At 42.0% G+C, this 20841-nt stretch overlaps 2 protein-coding genes across 10 annotated transcripts; both read right to left on the reverse strand.

Annotated features, from left to right (window-relative positions):
- Nucleotides 1–701: 701 nt before the first annotated feature.
- On the reverse strand, nt 702–9535 carry LOC135234174 (mRNA export factor). 5 transcript variants are annotated; one of them, XM_064298489.1, is made up of 13 exons: nt 9245–9385; nt 8630–8726; nt 8333–8437; nt 8005–8097; nt 7835–7921; nt 7271–7357; nt 6929–7000; nt 6581–6688; nt 4491–4597; nt 3944–4019; nt 3344–3538; nt 1809–1894; nt 702–1045 (listed from the first exon to the last, which is right to left on the reverse strand). In XM_064298489.1, coding segments are annotated over exons 2-13 (1107 nt in total). In that variant the 5' UTR covers nt 8720–8726; nt 9245–9385; the 3' UTR covers nt 702–1044. The 5 variants fall into 5 exon arrangements, with proteins under 5 accessions (XP_064154559.1, XP_064154556.1, XP_064154557.1 ...); XM_064298486.1 differs by lacking the exons at nt 702–1045; nt 9245–9385 and adding an exon at nt 9499–9535 and having other exon boundaries at nt 1805–1894; XM_064298487.1 differs by lacking the exon at nt 702–1045 and having other exon boundaries at nt 1805–1894; nt 9379–9501.
- Nucleotides 9536–9914: 379 nt separating this feature from the next.
- On the reverse strand, nt 9915–16282 carry spo11 (SPO11 initiator of meiotic double stranded breaks). 5 transcript variants are annotated; one of them, XM_064298491.1, is made up of 14 exons: nt 16199–16282; nt 15815–15912; nt 15493–15606; nt 14679–14770; nt 14238–14304; nt 14024–14132; nt 13645–13731; nt 13101–13137; nt 12817–12926; nt 12461–12560; nt 12102–12139; nt 11861–11937; nt 10623–10734; nt 9915–10238 (listed from the first exon to the last, which is right to left on the reverse strand). In XM_064298491.1, the coding sequence occupies exons 2-14, from the start codon at nt 15907–15909 to the stop codon at nt 10119–10121; spliced, it is 1158 nt and encodes a 385-aa protein (XP_064154561.1). In that variant the 5' UTR covers nt 15910–15912; nt 16199–16282; the 3' UTR covers nt 9915–10118. The 5 variants fall into 5 exon arrangements, with proteins under 5 accessions (XP_064154561.1, XP_064154562.1, XP_064154560.1 ...); XM_064298492.1 differs by lacking the exon at nt 16199–16282 and having other exon boundaries at nt 12817–12884; nt 15815–16187; XM_064298490.1 differs by lacking the exon at nt 16199–16282 and having other exon boundaries at nt 15815–16187.
- Between the last annotated feature and the right edge of the window lie 4559 nt (nt 16283–20841).

Here is a 20841-nt window from a genome sequence, read left to right on the forward strand (position 1 = left end):
GTCTGGTGCTTTCAATCTAAAAACACAACCAAATAACAGGAAACACCCATAAGGTTAAGCTGAGCTAGCCACATCTTGGGACAGCTGCCTTCTGCCTTTATGAACTTCCACTCCTGAATTAAAAATTGGGCCTTGGAGAACACATTAAGTGCCCAGACCACATTGGCAGTACAGTGATAGTGAAGCAATGCTGTAATGACCCCAATAAAGTGGATGTTTCTCACCATTTCTCTCATTTCACCTCTGTTCTCAGAAGCACTTCTCACCTCCCTAGTTTTCACACCAGCCCGTTTCCCCTTTCATTGCTACTCTGATGATAAATAGCCAAATTCTTTGCTGGCTCTCCCTCTTACAAACTCATTTGAATAAACTTACCTTTGATCCAGCTGGTCAGGCCTCCACTGTCTTTCCTTTATAATAACCGTTCTTCTCCAATTACAGCACTGAACAATACAGGAGGCAATGTTTGAAGATGAAGTCCTCCTCCTAGTGGACACTTATTTTAACTGCAAGGAGAGGGAGACTTCAGGAAGCCAGCATATTCTAACATATTTTAAATAGAAGATTATATTATAAAGCACAGCATATTTTAAATCATTCAGCTTTCTTCCATATAATTTTTGGATAATGACACTGCCCTCCTACTCACTGGAAAGAATGCAGAAATGAAGAATAAAAGTAATTGGGGGGGGGAGAACCTGTAGGACGGAACAATTGCTTTTATTTAATTCACAATGCATATGTAGGACTACATCACATAATAGCAGCAGAACATAGTAAATGTCATTTATTTTGGATGCAAAAAACAAACAAAAAAACTTCAGACATGAAAAAACAATAACAGTCCTCATATGACCAAAGGCCACACCAGTGGGAAAACCAGTGGACTTAAGACCTTTACCAAGTGGTCCATTTACAAGCAATGCCCCGCCATTGGTCCTGGCGAGTCAAAAGAAGCTCTGCAGTATATACATAAAAAGGTAGGTCTTCCGCGCGCTTGTCGAACCCAGGTTTCCCAGAACAGATGTGACACAGCTGGAAGAATCTAAAGAAAGGAGGGGGAGCAATCAGTCATTTGGGTCTCCATTTCTTTTGCAATGACTTTTATTGTTTGGCCTTTCATGAAAAATGAGAAGAATACAGTTTGCATTAATATAAACAACTTGTGTAAATATTAACAATCGTAATGCATTAAACGGGCACCCATGACTTTGGTTAAGATCCACCAGCATTGTCTGTTTATACATTAGAAAATGTGATTTTCTACATCCTTGACAGGATTCACAAGCACATTTCAGCTTCGTTTTTGTCCGCCTAAATTCATTTCAGGCTCAAAAGCACATTTGGCAACTGACATTAGTGAGATTCTCAAATCCCTTACATCTTTTGCGGTTAAATTAGATGCCATTGCTCTTCTTACATCCTGTTTCACAGCAAGTAAAGACTTCTTACATCATACTTAACTCCTTTTCCAAAATTTAGCCCCATTAAATATACACTGGGCCAGGCATGTCCTACATGCACTGCGTCCTGCAGTATATTTCTAGCAACTAGAGCACAACCTTCTCTTCAGGGCCTAGCTGTGTTTCAGGCACGAGAAGCAGCACACTGCGTCACGTGACGTGGAGAGAGCCTCCCTGCCTTTCTCCCACAGCAAAAGCACAAAGCCCTGCATGCACAGCCCCATGGGATACTGGGAGGTCTCTGGCAACTACCACATGTCACTGACAGGATTGGAGGGATGAAGACTGCCACTCCCCGGCGCCACCATCGCCAGGGTAACAGAGGGAGCCGCTGGCCATTCTCACCATTTCTTGTTGCGGGGTTTCAGCTCCTCGGCTGCATTGCGCAGGAAGATGTAGTTCTTTTTCTGGGGGTTGTAGTACTCGTGTCCCTGCAGTCAAACACATGGAAGCCCATCCTCAGCACATTGTTAGCGAACACTGGGAACATCATCAAGGGAACAAGGGCGTTGTGGCTACAGTCAAGCAATCAAACACGCAAGGCATTACAATAATAAAGAAGCTCCAACACCTCATAAAATGTTTGGAGTGTTGTCTACTCCTGTTGTAAAATTTTTAAAAAAACCTTATATTGTTATTGTGAGGTCAGACGAGTCAAAGTCTTATTCCTTTATCTTGTTTGGGAGTCAATTAGGGGAACTTTATTAAAGCATTAGTCCAAAACAGGCCTGTTAAGATCTAAAGAACAGACAGAGACATGGGCGTTATCTGCATGACTGTGGTGCCAGTCAGATTTACACCCAATGCAAGTATATAGATGCTAAACAGGACTGGACTTGGAGCTGAGCCCCAGTCATACTAAATGAAGATTTAAAGTGGCTCAGAGCATTTACTGCAGCATCTACTCAGAAAGACAGTCTGATTCATTGTGTCAAAAGAATGAAAGTTATTCTTAGAAGTAAGCCTGCTCTTAAGCTGATAACAATCTTAAGTATTAGCAAGCTAAAATATGTCTTATCCGATACATAAAATGTACTGGAAGGTAGATTTGGAAGGTCAACTTATGTGCCTGCATTTAATATATATTAGAAAAAGAACACACAAATCATCTCTCTGAAGTGCAGCAAAACTGAGCTCTCTGGCAGTAAAGGTTCAGCTTCTATGAAATATTAAAGGTCAGTAAGGAAAACATAAAGGAAATGTCAGCACTGGTCAAACTTTAGGTGACCTTCATGACATATGCGGTCCTAACATTAGCAGTTTTGTGAACCACAGGGCAGCTAAAGGAGAGAAACACCTATCACTTCTTCCTTTCTCCTCTTTAGTTTCCTTGATTTTTCCTCCTCCTTAATCTCCAATTGTGTCAATCGAGTTGCTTGCTCCGCCTCCTGCTGCCATGTAAAGATCCCAGTTGGAGGAGATGAGAAACTCACTGACAGTCGGGCAGCCCGAGGGGGCCTGGCATACAGCTGGGAGGAGCTAACAATGCCATAGGAACCCTGGCCGACTGGAAGCCACAGTAAACTCTGTTCCACCACTGCAGACTCAGGGAAATAGTTGGCTGATGACACAGTCACGACAAAGGCTCAAACCGACGACTACAGCCCCCAAGGGGCACTGGCAGCAACTGCCTTTATGGACTGACTCCAGAGCCAGTTACCACCATTCTGAGTGGGGAAAACATACCTATCGATTTACAAAAAAGCTACACTCAATGCATAGCCAAATATTTCACTTAGCAGTGCTACAAAAGCACTTATTCACAGTTCTGTATGGTTCACAGTGGAACAGAGCGGCAAAAATACATCATGAGAAAGCGACTGAGAAGACAAGGCTCTGGCTCAGAGGTCTGTCTTGGGCCCTGGATGGTGAGGTGTTACCTTTGACCAGTCGTAGCTGGACGCGTAGGCGAAGATGTTGCCGTTATTGTTGAAGCAGCAGGCAGTGATGGGCTGGTCCAGCTGCTCAGAGGTCTTCAGCTTGGTTCGAGCATCTTTGTCCCAAAAGCTGAAGCGCCCGTCCGACCCCACGGTGGCCAGGGTCCCATGGACGGGGTGAAACGAGATAGCGTTCACCTGTCCAAGAGGCGATAAACTGGCTGAACCACATCCTAAAACTAAATCACTTTGGTATACTGCTAGGAAGTTAGGGGACATCTAAGGGGTGCAAAATAATACAGTATACTTCAAATAATTTAGAAACACATCAAGATGGGTTCCATCACGAACATTAGTGCACAGTTCAGTTTTTTTAAGTGTAATTTTCATAGATTTAATTATGCCTCTCCACAAGCCAGCTGAATGGAGGCTGTGGCTGACTACTGATCCAAATACACATACCACGCACAGTTTGAGCACCACCGCTCTAAACACTTGTAAATCTGTTCCAGCCTTTATACAGTCATATTGTCCCCTTTGGCTATAATCAAAACAATCTGCTAACAGTCTGCCGAGTCACTGGCTTCAGACAATTTAACTCACAGCATAAATATCTTGTGGGGTTGCTGTATTGGTTCCATTGGACCTGTGGCACTTGAAAGTGAAGTTGTCCTTGGCTCTACAACACAAATGCGCACACGCACACGCACGCACACACACACATTCCCAAAACCAAACAAAGAATATGAATTGACAAGGGACAAACATTAATTTTATAGAACCATAAGATTAAAAAGACTGTCACTGCACTGAGCATGCATTATTCTGTCATCGGAAAAATGTCAGAATGCATTTAAACTATTGAAACAATGCACATTATATAGTGAATTTGCACTAGCAGAGCGACATGAACAATTAGGCAGGAGGAAGCACTCGGTCAGGGCTGCCCAACCCCGTTCCTAGAGATCTACCGCCCTGAAGGTTTTCATTTCAGCTCTAATTTGACACACCTGATTCTACTAATTAGCAGCCCAACGAGATCTCTAGCTGTTGAACGAGGTGTGCTTTGTTAGTGTTGGAGTGAAAACCTACAGGACGGCAGAGCTCCAGGAACAGGGTTGGGCAACCCTGGGCTAGGCGGGACACTCACGGATTCGGGGGGTTGATGTAATGTATGGCCACCCGCCCCTCGATGCTCCCCAGGGCGAACCCGGTGGGCTTATTCTGCTTGTCCTTGAAGATGGCCACACAGCGGTGCTGGGAGAGAAGCAGAGGCCTGGTGAGCGCTAGCACCAGCACTAGCACCACCTCCTCTCTCTCTGAGCCTGAGAGCCTGGGCCTGGGCCTGGGCCTGGGCCTGGCTGCAAGCTGGGCACACGTCGGCACGGTGGCCTGTTTGCGATCGGTTACGGCCCTGTGATACAGCGCAGAGGCAGGCTTAGGAATGTGACGGAGAGAGGATGCACTGGAGGCAGGGGGAATGCAGCACTGAACAGCCCACTCTCCGAGCGCTCCACTGGACTTGGCAGTGAAACTGAATGCTAACAAACATAAATTTCTTGGCTCTCATTTGGCTTTTGTCAAACAATGAAGCGGATAAACGAGACACGATTTCTGTTTCACACAACTGATAAACTGAATAAATGACTCATTTATGCATGTGTTGGTTAAGGCTGGCCAGCCATTTTGCTGGATAAACTTTAGTCAACGTAAGAAAGAGTTCCATGCTTTATCCAGTATAATTTGTCTACAGTTTCACCTATTACAGTTCAAGTGAATTACGTAGATTGGGCACTGTACCATTACCATTATGTGAGCCAATCAAAGCTGTAGGCTTGTCAGATTTAGAACTAGAATATGTACTTTTTATCATATGGGCATGCTGAAAATCTAACATCCAAAATTAAATCCCTTGCTTCTGAATGGTGTACAACATAGCTGATTAATGTTATGCAGCAGGCGTTGATGATGTATGGAAAGCAAGTGCCACTACAAATGGAACAGAATCCACATATGGTGGAAAAGCATTGCACAGCTAGTGTAGAAACAGCTGAGGGTTTCCAGGCACTTCTGTTCCAGTGGAGCGTGTTTTTGCCTCAGTAGGGAACACTGTAAATAAACAGGCAGGACTCGCCCCCAACCAATAGAATTGTGTTATATTTTTGGCTAAAGAAATCTCTATAAGGAACTGAAACAGACCAGTGTCCATGATGTTTACATTACGATGTAGCAAATTTTGTGCCCCGGGTCAGTATAAAATAAGGGTTTAATTGTCAGTTAAAAAAAAAAAACAATTTAGGTAAGAGATACATACCCTATACTGATTTTTTATCTTATACCATGATATCTTTTTGTTTACTTCTGATCGTTATTACAAATGATAATATTGTCAGTAAATTTACCTGTAAAGAACGGTTAACCAACCTTGCTTCCCATTTTGTCAATATCCATCAATGATTTACGCAAAATCTTTAAGTGGAATGCCAACTTCCTATGCTTTAAACTCTTATTGCTCCCCCTTGTGGACAGAACACGCATAACCACAAGTACCTAAAAGTATCCTATTCATTCTAAGGCAATGCAAAATTATGCTAAACTTGCAATAGATATTCAAATCGAATATCTGTCATTTTCTTGAATACAGCATTCAAGTGTATTTTTTAGTCAAGCTGACCGTGCCAGTAAGCAGTTAAAAATGCAAAACTTGTACAAAACAAACCACACTGTAATCCACAGTGAAGGAAAAACTAGACAAAGTACACACAAAGGGAAATTCCTCCAACAGTAACGTTTGTTATATTTGGTTACTATGGAGAACATGAACTTTTCTATCCTTCCATACCAAATCTGCTTCACGTAAGGATTTAGATATGATGTAGTGGTGCACATGGCATGGGATGTTACAGGTATACAAGAGCAAGGCCAAGATGAATGAGACTCATGACAACTTTTCACTTAAAGAGTCCCTTTACACTACACCTGACACTACATTTACAAATCACATTCCGTGATTTAGTCTGATCTAAGTGGAGAGAAGTGTGTGCATATAAACCCAGGAAAAAGACAGGAAGAGTGATGAGAGATGAAGATCCAGAAAAAGGAAAAGAGACAAAGAGTAGAACTGAGAATGCCAACACAGATAGAGACTAACATTGAAAACACAAAAATGTAACAAATGAGAGACGGAAGAAGGAAGTGGGAGCGATGGTGATTCGAGTGGGGAAGTAGAGGGGCAGTCACCTGATGCTTGAGCGGGGAGTCTATCCTGCGGAACTCCGAGGGCTGGTTCTCCAGCTGGTACACGATTAGCCCACGCTCTGCTGAAGCGACCACTGCCATTGGGTACACCTGCCCAAGACCAAGAGCGGAGGGGGCGGGAGGGGCATCAGCCTGAAACATCCCCATATAATCTAACAGAAACGTTACCTCTACTCCGGACACATCATTCCCCATTCTTCAGCACTAAAGAGAATTGCAGTTCCACAGAAAGAACTGTGGACGGCCTCAATGGTGTCTGCAGCGGTCAATCAAAGGCAGGAACGGACACGAGTCAGAGTATAGAGAGTCCAGGGAGCTGCAGTTCCTCACCACGTCAGCACAGTAGCACCTCTCCGGCAGCTGCAAGAACATCATGGGGCTCGGCGAGCGCGTGTCCCAGAACTGGCAGAACAGAAATGACCACACTGTGTAAGGAGCGTCTAATCAAATCAGATTTCATTCAATATGAACAGGCATCAAGGACATGGCCGTCTATTTCCTGAACTGACAGGGCTGATTCTCAGGCTCCAATACAGGAACTGAAGCATGTGCACCTGTCCAGCATACTGATAAAAACTTATGTTAATGACGAATGGCATGAAGACAAGTAAGGAACTTGAAAGATTTCTTGAAGGGTATTACAATTATTAGACAATAATTAACAAATCATACCTTAAGAGTTTTGTCCCAGCTTCCTGTCATGACACAGCTGTAGTTGGGTGCTTTTATCCAGTGGACAGTCCTAATGGGTGCATCATGCTTTAAGGTCACACACAGAAAAAAAATGACAGAGAAACAAAACAAATACAGAAGCCTTTGATTATATCACTGAATTTCAAGTGATTGTGCACTACTTTTAAATATCTGCATAATGGGTAAGGAACTGGTCTTGTAACCTAAAGGTCACAGGTTCGATTCTTGAATAGGACCCCTAGGAGCAAGGTAAGCAAGATACTTAACCTGCCTTGCTTCAGTATAACTGAATATAGCTGTATAACTGGATGCAATGTAAATGCTATGTACAAAAAAAGTTCTGAAAGTCACTTATAGAGATAAGAGTGTGTGCTAAATGCCTGTAATGTAATATAATCGTAACTTTCTTCATCACCCTGAAATAATCTACTTCTTTATCACAACTGTGCGGTTGTGTGCCTCTTCTGAATTATCAGTCCACCCCCACCGTTATGTGCCCACTTCTAAATCGGTAACAAAAGGCTGCCTTCCCAGGCCTCTTACCTGTGCTATCTGCATTGTCTGGTTGCTGTTAAGGTCCCACATTTTGGCAGTTTTGTCGCAGGAGGCTGTGAAGACCTTGCTCCCATCCTGTTATGTGAACAACAAAGATAATTGTGACTGCACAGCTTTAATAGACATCCCACTGACTCAAAACCCTTGGAGGTTCTTACATCACTCCAGCAGACATCCAAAACAGGGCCTGTGTGCATCTGCTGAGCCTTGGGGACGGTCTGCCCATTGTCCTGCACTTCCCAGCACCGCACCTAGACCAATCACCAAAAATATGATGCAAAGATTCAGCAATTCCAGGTCAACTGGGGAATTTCAATTAACCTAACTTATAAATAAAATCTCTCAATGGTTACTGTAGATGCTTTGGTTATTTACAACTGCCTAGAGAGCAATGGGAGAAAATTAACTTTAATGCAAGTTCGTTTAACGCAAAAGACAGGTCTTAAAGATGATGTCACATGACAAGGATGAAAACCACACACTTACATCATTGGCCCAGGAGCCACCAATAAGAAAGTTTCCAGGCATGGCTGGAGGGCTGAAGGCCAGGCAGCTGATGCTGTCATCAGGAGGGGAGGTGACCTCAACATCCTGCAACATTGTTGCAATTTTTATTTCCATATTGTCTTACTTGTTTAAATACTTCATAACAACGACCTGGTAGTTGTTAGTTCCAACTTCCTAAAACATTTGCCCTTCTAAATTATTATGATTATGATTATTATTATTATTAATAATAATAATAATAATAATAATAGGTCTAACATGCAGGGATTACTTCACCTTCATGGGATTGTGGCTATCCGTTGTTGCACTGCCAAATACACTGCTACCTCCAGCTCCAAAACCAGAACTTGCCCCAAACAAGCTCATTGTAGATCTAACCAGAATCAGAAAATATTGTCAGAAAATGCTAGCTTGCAAGCTTAATATCACATCAGTACAGTAAATCAAAAGACAGTATATTTTACCAGCTAGATATTAAGAGCTACAAGCCAATAGCAACACTGATGTCATTCTATCCATCTACTCCATCTATATTAAAACGGCAACATAAACAGCACAACTGGCTGGCTAGCTAGCCATGTAAGTTACACACACCAATGTCGCATTTCGGCGTAGATAACTAGAATATTCGTACAGCTCGTGAGATTGGCTAGCAAAAATAATACACAGCACGCAACATCGTAGCTAACTAGCTAGCTAGTTAGTTATGACGCTGATTGTACTAGCTTGCAAGAGCCTCCGAAAATGATAAACAAACCGAAGCACCTAGATAACGGTAGCGTCCCTCTATCATACAATTAGCTTGGTAACAGGCTGATAACCATGTTCCTAACAATAATTCAAGCACAACATAAATAGTTTCATGTTATTACACGATTAATATTGGTGTACCACTGAATCTTTGTGTTCTGCTGGACTATAACTACGCTAAATCAACCCAGATTCATGTATAGCCCAGGCCAGCGAGCTTGTTTGTAGTGAACTGTAACACGGTAAACCATCACTACAAATTTTCTTGAACGCACAGTGATGACGAAACTACAGGAAATCATATGGCACAAAATGCAGCATGGTCGGCATGGTTGCGAGCGCCATCAGTAGCACACGTCCTCAGCTCTAGGGACGAGTCCAAATGGAGAACGTACATGTACACCAGGGGGGGCTAACCCAGGTCCTGGAGAGCCGCAGGGTCTGCTGGTTTTTGTTTTCACGCGGCACTTAATTGATCAATTGAAGCAGTTGATTACACAGTTAACTCACCTCACCCCTCTGACCTCACCTGGTTTCTTTTGTCTAAGCGGTTTTTGTATTTAAGGTGAAAACAAAAACCAGCAGACCCTGCGGATCCCCAGGACCAGGGTTGGCCACCCCTGATGTACACGAACGTTCACTTTTTCATTGATAAGCTACCTAGCAAGCGTTAGCGAACCACTTCATATCTTCATATGAATATATCCCATGACCAACACCCACTAACTGAAGGGGTACTTTAAAGTATATATATGTGTGTGTGTGTTCAATGAAAAAGGAATAACAATACAACTTTAATAGAACCATTTTATTCAGTGAACAAAAAAATATATACCTAAGAAATAATTACTGTAACATCCATTTGCCTCCCATTTTGCGTACATGTACATTATAATTGCAATTAAATTGACAGATTCCTTTAAAAATTAACAGATGGACGAACAGCACAGATAAGATTCGTTTTCATAAGAAATTGCAAGAAAAAGGCCACCTGCCTCAAGGGGGCAGTGTGGGATCATATCCAACCCCCATAGAGCAGTTTGTTTGGCAGGTACACATTAGTGAGGAAGTCTGGGGCTAATGATGTCAGGGATTGTATTTCAGCTTTCTGTCTCTGTTTCAGCATCTTCTCCATCTGCAACAATAAGTATTCCAAGTTAAGAGGACAAAGTTATTTGATGATATGCATCAGGCATTGATCTTGCCCAAATCTAAGATATTCAGGGAAACACTTATCTTTCCGGCATACCCGTATTTGTGTGCCCATGCATACATGCTTGCATATTTCTGTGGTGTGTCACACTTGCACAATTTAAACACTGTTGTAAAACATCCAGGTGGCCTGTCCTGTACCAGAAAAGCTGCAAACCTAAATGTTTAAAATAGGTCTCTAAGAAACATGGTCATTTTGACTTAACAGGCCACAAAATTGATCCAATTAAGTGCTTGAGAGTTTGGATGAAACAAAAGGCAGATGAGTGTGTTGCTCTAGCGGGGGTCTGTTTGCTTGTGGCTTTACCTCCTTTTCCCATGCCGGCTGACAGACGACATAGGGCCGCCTTAGCAGGCTTGTGAGCTTGCTCTCGTCCTTCTTTGAGAATGGAATCAGGACATCTTTTGGAAGCCTCAGTCTGACACACAACATTTTAATGATAAACAGTTCATTAAACGTCCACACTGTCCAAACATGTTAGAATAAGTATTCACAACAATTAAACAGAGCTATAATTTCTAAGGGCACAAAAAAGGACAAAAACGAGATATAACAAAACTTTACCCCACTGTAATTAAATTACCTTCATATTAAAACTATAAAAGCTGCCCATTCAGATCAAGAGACAATCTAATGTTTATATACTGAAAGAAACGTTTTAGTAGCACATCGCTGCCAAAGTTCTATGGTAGGTAGTTTTTTATTGGCAAAAATATGGATCAGATATAGGATGTGATCGGTAAATGTTATATCCGAGTTTGAAAGCATGAGTACAGTATAAAAATTAAATGGATTAGGGTTACAACAATGGGGGTCAGTGAGCCTTGAAACAGGGGGTAAAAACAGAGCTTTAAGTTGTGATTTATCTTGAACCTCTTTTAATTCTGTGGGATTAAGCATGCCTATTTAAATGAGGGAAACCCATTAGAAGCTTATTCCTTTTGATTTAATTGCATGTAAAGATGAGGAATCACCTTTGTAACATTTGACTTTGTAACATTAACTTCAAACAGAACTTCGTTGCAGCAATAACAAATTTATAACAACTTGCTCTGTTGTAAAAAAAAAAAAAAAAAAAAAAAAAAATGTTTTTCTTATAATAAAATGTAACCCAGTGATAATTATAACCACAATTTTTTCAAGGGAACTACAAAAAATAACCCTAAAATGGGCTCAGGACAATTAGCAGCTAAAGGAATAAAGTTCTGAATGCCTGCATACTTATTTAAAGCTCAGAAACCACACTGCTCGTTTACATACTGGGGCATGAGTTTGAGCTGGAGTTCAACATCACATCAAAGCCAGAGGTTCTTCCAAAAGCTTTTAAGGCGTGTGCCTCTTGAAATTGTAAACACAAATGTTCTGTTTTTTAAGGAAAATTCCAATGGAATCTCAGCACCCACTTGGTTGGCTATTTTGGGGCTTCTGCAGTAAAATAAATGTCTATTGAATTGATGCAGAATGCTTCCTTTAACACATATGACAACACAAAAATGATCACAATTAAAGCCACAAAGTTGAGAGAAATAAGGTTAACTCCAAACCTCTCAATGTCAGACGGGAGGAGGCCCAGCCACATCACGCTTGGGACGGTGAGATTCTGAGCTTCAAAGGACATGGACTGAGGGGAAAAACAGAACACGACTTTGCCAAATGATAACTTCATACGTTCACATGGGCAAAGCTTCCCCACAGAGGAAAGTGAATAATTACATATTGCAATACTGAAATGCTTCAAGCCCTTCAGGCAATGAAGCATCAAGCTAAACAGCACACATCTCTTACCACTGATCCATACTTGTAGATGCACATTATTTCAATGCCTAGGAAAAGCACAAACTTTAATCACAACCATGCCATAATAATTATCCAGGACTTGTAATTCACAGGAACAAAGTAGACAGATTACACACGTGTCTCACAATGTGAAGAACGGGGGACTCATGGAAAGCTACAGTGACAGTCCACGGGACCTCAGTGATTCCAGTAGGTTAGATCACACAATCTGGTGCTACTTAATGACCATGACACATTACTCAGTTCGCTGACGGCCGTGGGGGTCGCACAAGCACCCGTGACTGCTTTTCCTAAATCTGCAGAGGGACTGTAAGGCCCCGTGAGTATGAGGCAGGGAAGGGCGGTACCATGTGGGTCTGCATCCACCAAAGCGAAGATGGGAACATGCAGGGTGTCCCACAGCTTCCTCACCATCAACCTGCTGTTCACATCCGGGACACCTTTCCCCTGTGAGACACAACAGCAATGCACACTTCACACTGGGTATTGTCACAATAGGCCAGACCATTTACTCTGCTAATACTGGAGTACCTCTGGATGGTAAATGTTCAGGAAAAGGTTTCCCAGCAAAGATTCAAAACACAATAATTTACAATGAAAATGAGATGAATCGACTAATAACTGGAGTATGAGGAAAGGAACTGACATTGAATTAGACATTTCACTGCTGATCCCACCGAAGCATAAACTGTAAAAGACTTACTGTAATTATGATACATGGAGCCAGCTTGCTACAGAAGCCGTCATCCAGGAGCCTCTGGAATGTTGCATCTTTTTCCACAATTAAAACAAACTTTGCATGTGATGAAATATCTAAACGAGTTAAGGTCAGTCTGAGCTGCGCATTTGGGCAAGTCACAGTCTGACTACAAATGACTTACGCCGTTACACTTTTTTTTTTGATTCTGCAAGCACTTGCTGGGAAGATGTATTAGTTTTCTTTTAAGAAAAAGATGACAGAATATGGGAAGTCTGATGAAAGGATACTCTTTATTCCACAGACATTAGATGAAACTGACACAGCCTAAAAATCAAGGGGGAAACAGCTGGATATCAATCACAGAACGAAACCAAACTGACTTTAATCCTTTACAACAGGGATATTAAATTGTATTGTGAATATTTATGTGCAACTATTTCAAAGGAATAGATCTATTTAATTGGAAATAAATGATTTTTGTTATTATTATTTTTTTGCCTATTTAAAACGCTGCACTAAGTTATTTTTCTGAGGGTATGAAACAACATTGTTTTGGCAGAGTTTGTGGGTATCATTATGTCACTGAAGAGGAAGTTTAAGTTCTGTGCACAGATTAATGATCTTGGCTGACAGCACCAACACATCAGGTCACAGCTGTCTCCCAGAGGGCTCTTCAGCCTATACCTAGCTAATGTACAGTATAATAGTATAATACTCGCACCAGGTTTCTGCAACTTCTGCCAAAAATCATTATCATGTTGCTGCAATGTTAGTGTGCTAAGCTAAAGCTACGAGAGTGTCACATGTCATCTGTAAACCTGACTCACTCACAGTGGATGCGGAGCTGCAGTTCACTTTCGTGCCATCTTCCTCCATGTAGCTAAGATCACCAGAGAGGAATCCCTTGGACGTTGCCAACTGCAGGTGAACAGCCATTCACAGTTATGAAATTCTTTCATTTGTTGGTTTCTTCGCAGTTCATTGCCATCAGCATGAACCAACTGTAAAAACATAAGCAGGTGCTTCCGCCAGAAATGACACCCGTAGTGTTCGCATTGCATGGTCAGACCAAATCGGATGTGAACACATATGTGGGTAAGAGAAACACATCTTTTTTAATTGTGATAAACTATTCGAGGGCCCCTTCCTCTCCATGCTGAGATCCACATGAAGCCTAAAGCTGGAGAGACTCAGACCCACACATACACACCACATGTAGGCTCCTGCGAGGGACCTTGAGCATACAAGAAATGTCGTCTACAATGGAATCCACAGCCCTCTGAGTCCTGAACAGCTGTGTATCGTTGTAATAGATGTCCCTGTAGAACCAAGAGCACACGCTCTCCTTAATCTAAATCATCATCTGAGCTGAGCACTTGTTTCATTAAAGCCAGTCTGGAGCACTGGCTGTGTATGCTTATTACCTTTTTGTGGCAAATGTGTTGCTTTGCACAAGTTTATAGACTGCGGACAAGACCTTCAGGGTCAATGCTGCCAGAGAGAAGAACAGACAGGATGTGTAACAATGTAATGTCAGCATGGATCCTTAGGGTAGCATCTCTATCTTCTTATAGTAATTTCATTGCTTTTTAACATTAGATTTATACCTTCAGCTAGCTAGAAATAACCACACCTATGTGCTTATTTAAAGGGGGCAATTTCTTTATACTCTCAAAAGCAACACCATTCAAAATATTACAAAGGGCACATTCATATCTGTCGTAAATTATTCATCACTACACTATTTATCACTACACAGACGTTCCTGCCAGGAGATTCCATTCTAGAAATCCCTTCATATTTAAAAACGTGTGAGGATGATCGCAGGTTTAGCATAGCATCCATCATGTTTTATTATTACTCACCAAATTTGTTAACTGATGAAGAGCAGTCACTTCTGATGGTGGTGACAGTACTGCTGTCTGGACCCATGTGAAGACCAACAGCACTGTTAAACCTGCATGAAAGGAACAACAACAAAAGATTTTAAAACTTCTCTATGGCAGGCAGAGCAAAGACAGGGCCCACACTCATAAACATGTTTAATTTTAACTGCACAAAGAGCAATTTGATGTGCACACACCCAGCTGTGTTTGTTCGAGTCATGAGGCCTACACAGAATGTATTATTGCCTTGGATTACTTTTTTTTTGTTGTTGTCAGAAAGCATCCGTCTTTAAACTGACACATTTTGAGCCAGAAAATTATTTTGGCTTCAAGGCCAAAGGTGCAGGCCTGAAGAAAGTCTGTATTCTCTAAATTTTATTCATACAAGCTACTGATGATTACGTAGGCTATCGGTAGAAAATCATTGCTGAACGCTTTCTGAATCAGCTTTCTGTGTGCTGTTTAATTCACTCATTATGTCCTACATCTTTGGAACCTGGAAGTCGCTATTTATTCGGTTATTTTTCAACAAGCACTTACATGTATCATAACTATGACCCCACTTCAAGTAAATTGGCAACAGTGTTGGTTTACATTAAATGAATGCTTATTTACAATTGTGTTTCAAACAATATAAATAAACCTTTCACACTTGTATAGGGTTTGTATTTATCTTGCTAAAGTGAAATCAACGTTACATAACATACCATAAAGTATGTAGTCAAGCTTGTGTTATAGCTATGCTAAGGTTAATAATGTTACGTACGTGATTGACAAACAGTTAGTGTCTTACCTTACGTTAGCCCAACTTGATCTGTTATGAAAGACCAACACTGGCGCCTCCTCTTTCGTCAGACTTGTTATTATTTCCAGAATAACCTTTTCGATGCGCAACAGAACATCCTGACTTGGAGTAAACAAAAAAAGCATAACGTTATAACTTCGCTAACTATGTAAGTTACATCATTTATTTATTGAATAAAACAACATCAATCTGTTACATAAAACAAAAGAAACTCACTTAATGCACAGAATGAAACAAGGCCTTTTATTCAAAATACCCCGGTTTGAGTTAAAAGGCGGGAGAGTTCTTTCTTCGTTGAGGGAGACTGTACCTGGTCATCTCTGCATCTTGTTGCAATAATTCACTTGAACGGTACTTTTGAATCTCGGCTTGAAGCCTGTCGACTTCGACAAACCTCTCAGACATTCGCTGTATGTTGTGAAAAATAAAATAAATAGAAAATTAGACGGGTTTAAAGCAACTCGTAGTCGATCGTCGCAGTCTGAAAGGTGCTGAACATCGCTAGCTAGAGTCGAGCGTCGGTACCGAAACATGGCTAACGTTAGTCAAATAGCTATATCTGCAAGCTGGCCATTAATTCAGAAATACACACATAGCCAATGTTCATCTGCTGTAGTTCGTTTTCTGAATAGCACCGCATAATGTTAGTCATGACTGACGACTTGCATGTAATATCATCATTTCGAATTCCCACCTGGACGTATGGTTTATCAAGCTAGCAAGCAGATTTTCAACAGTGGACGCTTTATTTACAATTGTACAGAGCTCGTGACCTCATTGGGAAAAAAAAAAAAACTTGTATCATTTTTATGTAGGCTACATATGCCTGTCTGTTCTTATATATTGGTGTTATCTATGGTTAAGATTTGTATTTATTCTAATAATTCCAAAAATACAGTGTTCCTTCTGACCTTTATCTCAATAAGAGATTATAAGAGCCTATGTCATGAGCCTCAGGAGAAAGGGGTAGGCTATGTGCTGTCTCTTGATAATGTCATTAGAGTGGGAGAGCTGTTTACCCAAGGCTATGCTGCAGTTAGCACCTCATTGTGTCATACTGTGCCACATTAGCACCTCCTGTGGCATCTGTCTCTGCAGGACAGAAGCTGATGGTGGATCATTAAAGTCTCCCTGCTACTTTGTCTTTTCATTGTCAAAAGATGGCTGGTGAGAACGAGGGATTATCTCCCATTAACTAAAGTTTGGGTGAGTAACGGGACCTACTGTGTGAACATGACATGCACGACACACATGGACGTACGAAACACACATACACGCTCACACACACCCACCCACACAGACACAGAAAGAAGTGAGGCTTTGTAATTACACAGTGGGCAGGAGTAAGAACGTCTCAAATATTAGATGTGTGTGACACAACTAATGTATTCCCAAAATGGTTGAGAATTATTATTATTTAAATAGAGGGATTGAGTTAAATTGACCTACAACTTGGACGCAGACTCACTAGACTTACGTTCTTCATGCAGTGCATCACTTTTTGAAACACATTATGGTGTACAGAATTCCAAAAGCTTATATTTTGTGTGCCGTTTGTTGAACTGATTGTACCCTGGGTTTAGATTGACAGATGGCATAGTAGAGGCATGACCAGACCAGAAATTGCACCTGGCTGGACAATCTTACAGGCAGAAAAAAAGTCACATGACAAAAGAATCATAACTATTGACTGTAATAATGTACATTTTTAAAGCCCTGTAAATATGACCTGCTGGTGGGGAACGCATGTAACTCATAACATGTCCCCTACCCAGCATGTACACCCACTACACATGCACACACATGCACTCAACAGCTGCCTTTGAATCCCAAATATGTTTGTTTTCTGTTAAATACAAAGTGACAGCAGTGTTGTCCTGCAAATCAGGAAATGGCTGTAATTTATAAAATATGTCATAACTGCTTTCATTTAGGGTATGTGCAGTCACCACCAGCTGCACACTTCAAGCTTTCAACCTGAGACCCTCAAAACATTTTCAGTTCCTCAGTGACCCTGCAGCTAAAACCATCTTAAAGTCCTGAATTCCAGAGCCCTTCATGACTCCACTGGGTTGCGGAGGGGAGGCTTTCATTTTCCAAAAAAAGCAAGAGCCATGTTTTCAGAAATCTCTGAGTTCAGACACATAGGCTAAACCCTCCCGAAACTCTGAATTTGGATAGAAGGGGGAAAAAAATACAAAAATGAGTTCGTATTACTCTGACGTTGTTTCATCAGTATGTTAGCAATTAGGGTTCGTATTCCTTGTCACGCCATTACGAAGTGTAACACAATTGTGAAACTTGCTATTTTGTTTTTCTTTGCTGAGCTTCATAGAAACTGACTTGTAAAGGAACTGGGTTCCTCATTGAGCTCAAAGCTTATTAAATTGTGTGATGCCAGGATATGGAGGGAAGAGATTTCTGCCCTTGTTCTGACCCTGAATTTCTCTTAACGCGGAACTTTAATAGGGGTCTCCCCTTTTCTAGGGTGCCGGTGACAAGCAGCTTCCGTGAGACTGGGTCTTAATAGCTGGCTAATTGCTATCTCTTGATAACAAAACCTGTAATCTGTGAAAGGCCACAACATCTGGGGGTTATTTTTTTCTCAAAAGCTGGGACCCCTGCCGTTTTCTTGGATTGTGAAAGATCCCTGGCAAGTGTGAGGTATTAACCTGCGGAGACAGAGTGCAGCCAGTCATGCGCTTGTCTCGGGATGAGTGTTTGCACTGGGTGAGAGGAGAGGGTCGCAGGGTCAGTGGAGAGAGGGGGGCAACCACTGCAGGTGAGGGGGATTAGCTGTAGCCAGAGGCCCAGAGAAACCAAATACAGATCTGTCAGCTTAATCCCTACAAATAGAAAACAGAGCTGATTCGCCCCCCCACCCCTCCCTTCCCCTGCACCAGCCCCATTTCCCATCTGCCTTTGCCAAACGCAGCTTTTCTCATTGCTGTGCTGCTAATGGGAATGGAGTAAGTGCCCTAAAGAGGCGGTGACTGGTCATTCAGAGTTCTGAGTGACAGCTCAGCTCAGAAAATAATGAGATAAGAAGCCAATAGTCAAAATACCTCAGTGAATGATTTTGACGATGTTATAATAAACTTCAGTGTTCCCCACAGGGAAATATTGTATATGAAGTGTTGTGCAATAATACTTAATACATAATGATGTATCCTTACAAAACAGATTAAGTCAGATGAGTCAAGCAGATGCTAATATAATATTATCCATAATATTACGCAACTGCCAACTGCACTTTATAAAAATCTCATTCAATAAAAAAACAACCTGCATTTCCCCAGGGTTTGTGCCTGACGAGCCAATAAGAAAAATGTGTAATAACAATTACACTGAAATTCAGTGGCATCAGAGCTGTGAAGTGCTCCCAAATGATCCCAAAGAACTACTGGCCATCCTAGACTAAATTGTATATGTATCGGTTTTTCTCTGAGTAATTCACTGCTGGCACTATCTGCAGCTCTACAGAGAGGCAATTGGGCATAATCAGAGGCCAGTGTTGTTGGCTCTGATTCCACTGTCACACAGTGTTCTGCACACATTCCAGGACAGGCTTGAGCAGGTGGCCACAACCAAGCACAGGACAAATTGAAGGATTGACCAGACCACTGTAGAAAAACTGTAAACTGAGTACATGTGAGAAAATACTTTTATATTTGTACATATGAATATAAAATGTATCTTCGTCACCATTCTCATCAGCATCATTGTCTATATTATTTCAGCAAATTGGCAAAATGTTTTAATCCAGAACTTCTGGTGCTTTGTTGGTCTCATTAAAACCAAAGATGGATGAAAACAAACTGGAAAAAAGAAGCTTAAAGCAGTGTTGCTCCCCAACAGCTGTGGCTCATATGTGCCTGCCGCTCGGAGAAGGGGACGCATCCGACACGAAGGGGAACATTTGCAATCGCTCAGCTTCACCTGGCTGGGTGTCTAACAGGCCAGGGCGGCAAGCGTGCATTTGAGCTGCCCTGAAAATGTAGACAGGGAAAAATGTGACCCCTGTGACCCGGCAGCGCTCCATTTAAAGGTCAGTTTACCTTGAAAGAGACTTTTACTGTATCCTCTGCAGAGTGGCCTGCTGTGCTGTGCCCCCGGCCTTCAAAGGAGCGTGGCCTACGGCATTTAAGACAACATTCGAAATAAATATTAATCTGACCTTTGTCAAAGCTGTTGAGGGTGCGAATCAGAAAAGGCCGGGTGTGCCGAGGGGTTCAGAGAGGGGGGAGGACGGACGAGCCTCCCCGCGTCTCTGGAACAGCCGGGGAGAATTGTTTTGGATCGCTGTAGCGGCTCACACAAGGTGATGTCATGCTCCAACCTGCAGGCCCTCCCTGTGTGTGTTTGAGCAGGCTATAGAAAAGCACATGGGGATGTCTGAGGGTCTGGGGATGGTGTCGGCAGGGCCTTTGCGTGTGCAAACATTGTTAAACTGTCGTTGTCATACTGGTACGTTTGTTTGTAGTGAGAACTATTAGGTTTTTTTTACGGGGGAAGGTTTACAGAGGGGAAAATAAATGACACAAATCAGACCACCACATTCTGCAAAATGCCTGAGTGACACTTTTTTCCTCCCAATGTGACATTTCTGTAAGCTATAATTGGATCTGCAAGGGTGCATGTGGGGTTTGGAATTTGTTTAGATTGCACAATACTTAGTAACAGTATTTTGGGCATGGTAATGTTTAGTCCTCCTGAGCGCTAATGATAATATACTGCATTTGGGCCGGAGCCCTGCTGCACATCACCAGGCTCATTTCCGTCCCTGGTTACCAGCCAGCCAACCTGGGCCCCATGACAGATGTGTGTCCCTCCATGCGGGACGGCTGCCTCTCATGTGTGGGAATGAACTGTGAGGTCCTCCCAGACGTGCTCAGAGGCTCTGCATGAGCTGTCAATTACTGACTGAGTTACACAAATTGTTTGTGCATGTGTATTTTAGATCTGTGCATGTGGCTAAACAGATTTGGTAAAGGGGTATATAGTCAGTGGGAGAGAGATTGTGTGGTGTGTGTGAGTGTTTTTTTTGTGAGTGTTACCTTACAGTAAGTAGGGGGGAAATTGGATGCATGGTGTGTGTTAAGGATGACGGGATGGTGGATATGTGGCACTGCGAAGACCAACAGTGTGTATATATATGTGTGGTGGGCACAAGACAATGTGTGTAAGTGTGGGCTTGTGTATGTGTGCTTGTGTTGCTGTAAAGCAGGATCACAAAGCCAAATCCTGGAGGGGTGCTGTGTCTTCTGGTTTTTGAAGTATTTCTGCACTTAAGTGCTTAATTTAACTAAAAGATTTTTCAAACCTAAATTGGTTGTT

This window comes from Anguilla rostrata, chromosome 11 (genome assembly GCF_018555375.3).
Source record: "Anguilla rostrata isolate EN2019 chromosome 11, ASM1855537v3, whole genome shotgun sequence".
Classification (NCBI taxonomy): domain Eukaryota; kingdom Metazoa; phylum Chordata; class Actinopteri; order Anguilliformes; family Anguillidae; genus Anguilla; species Anguilla rostrata.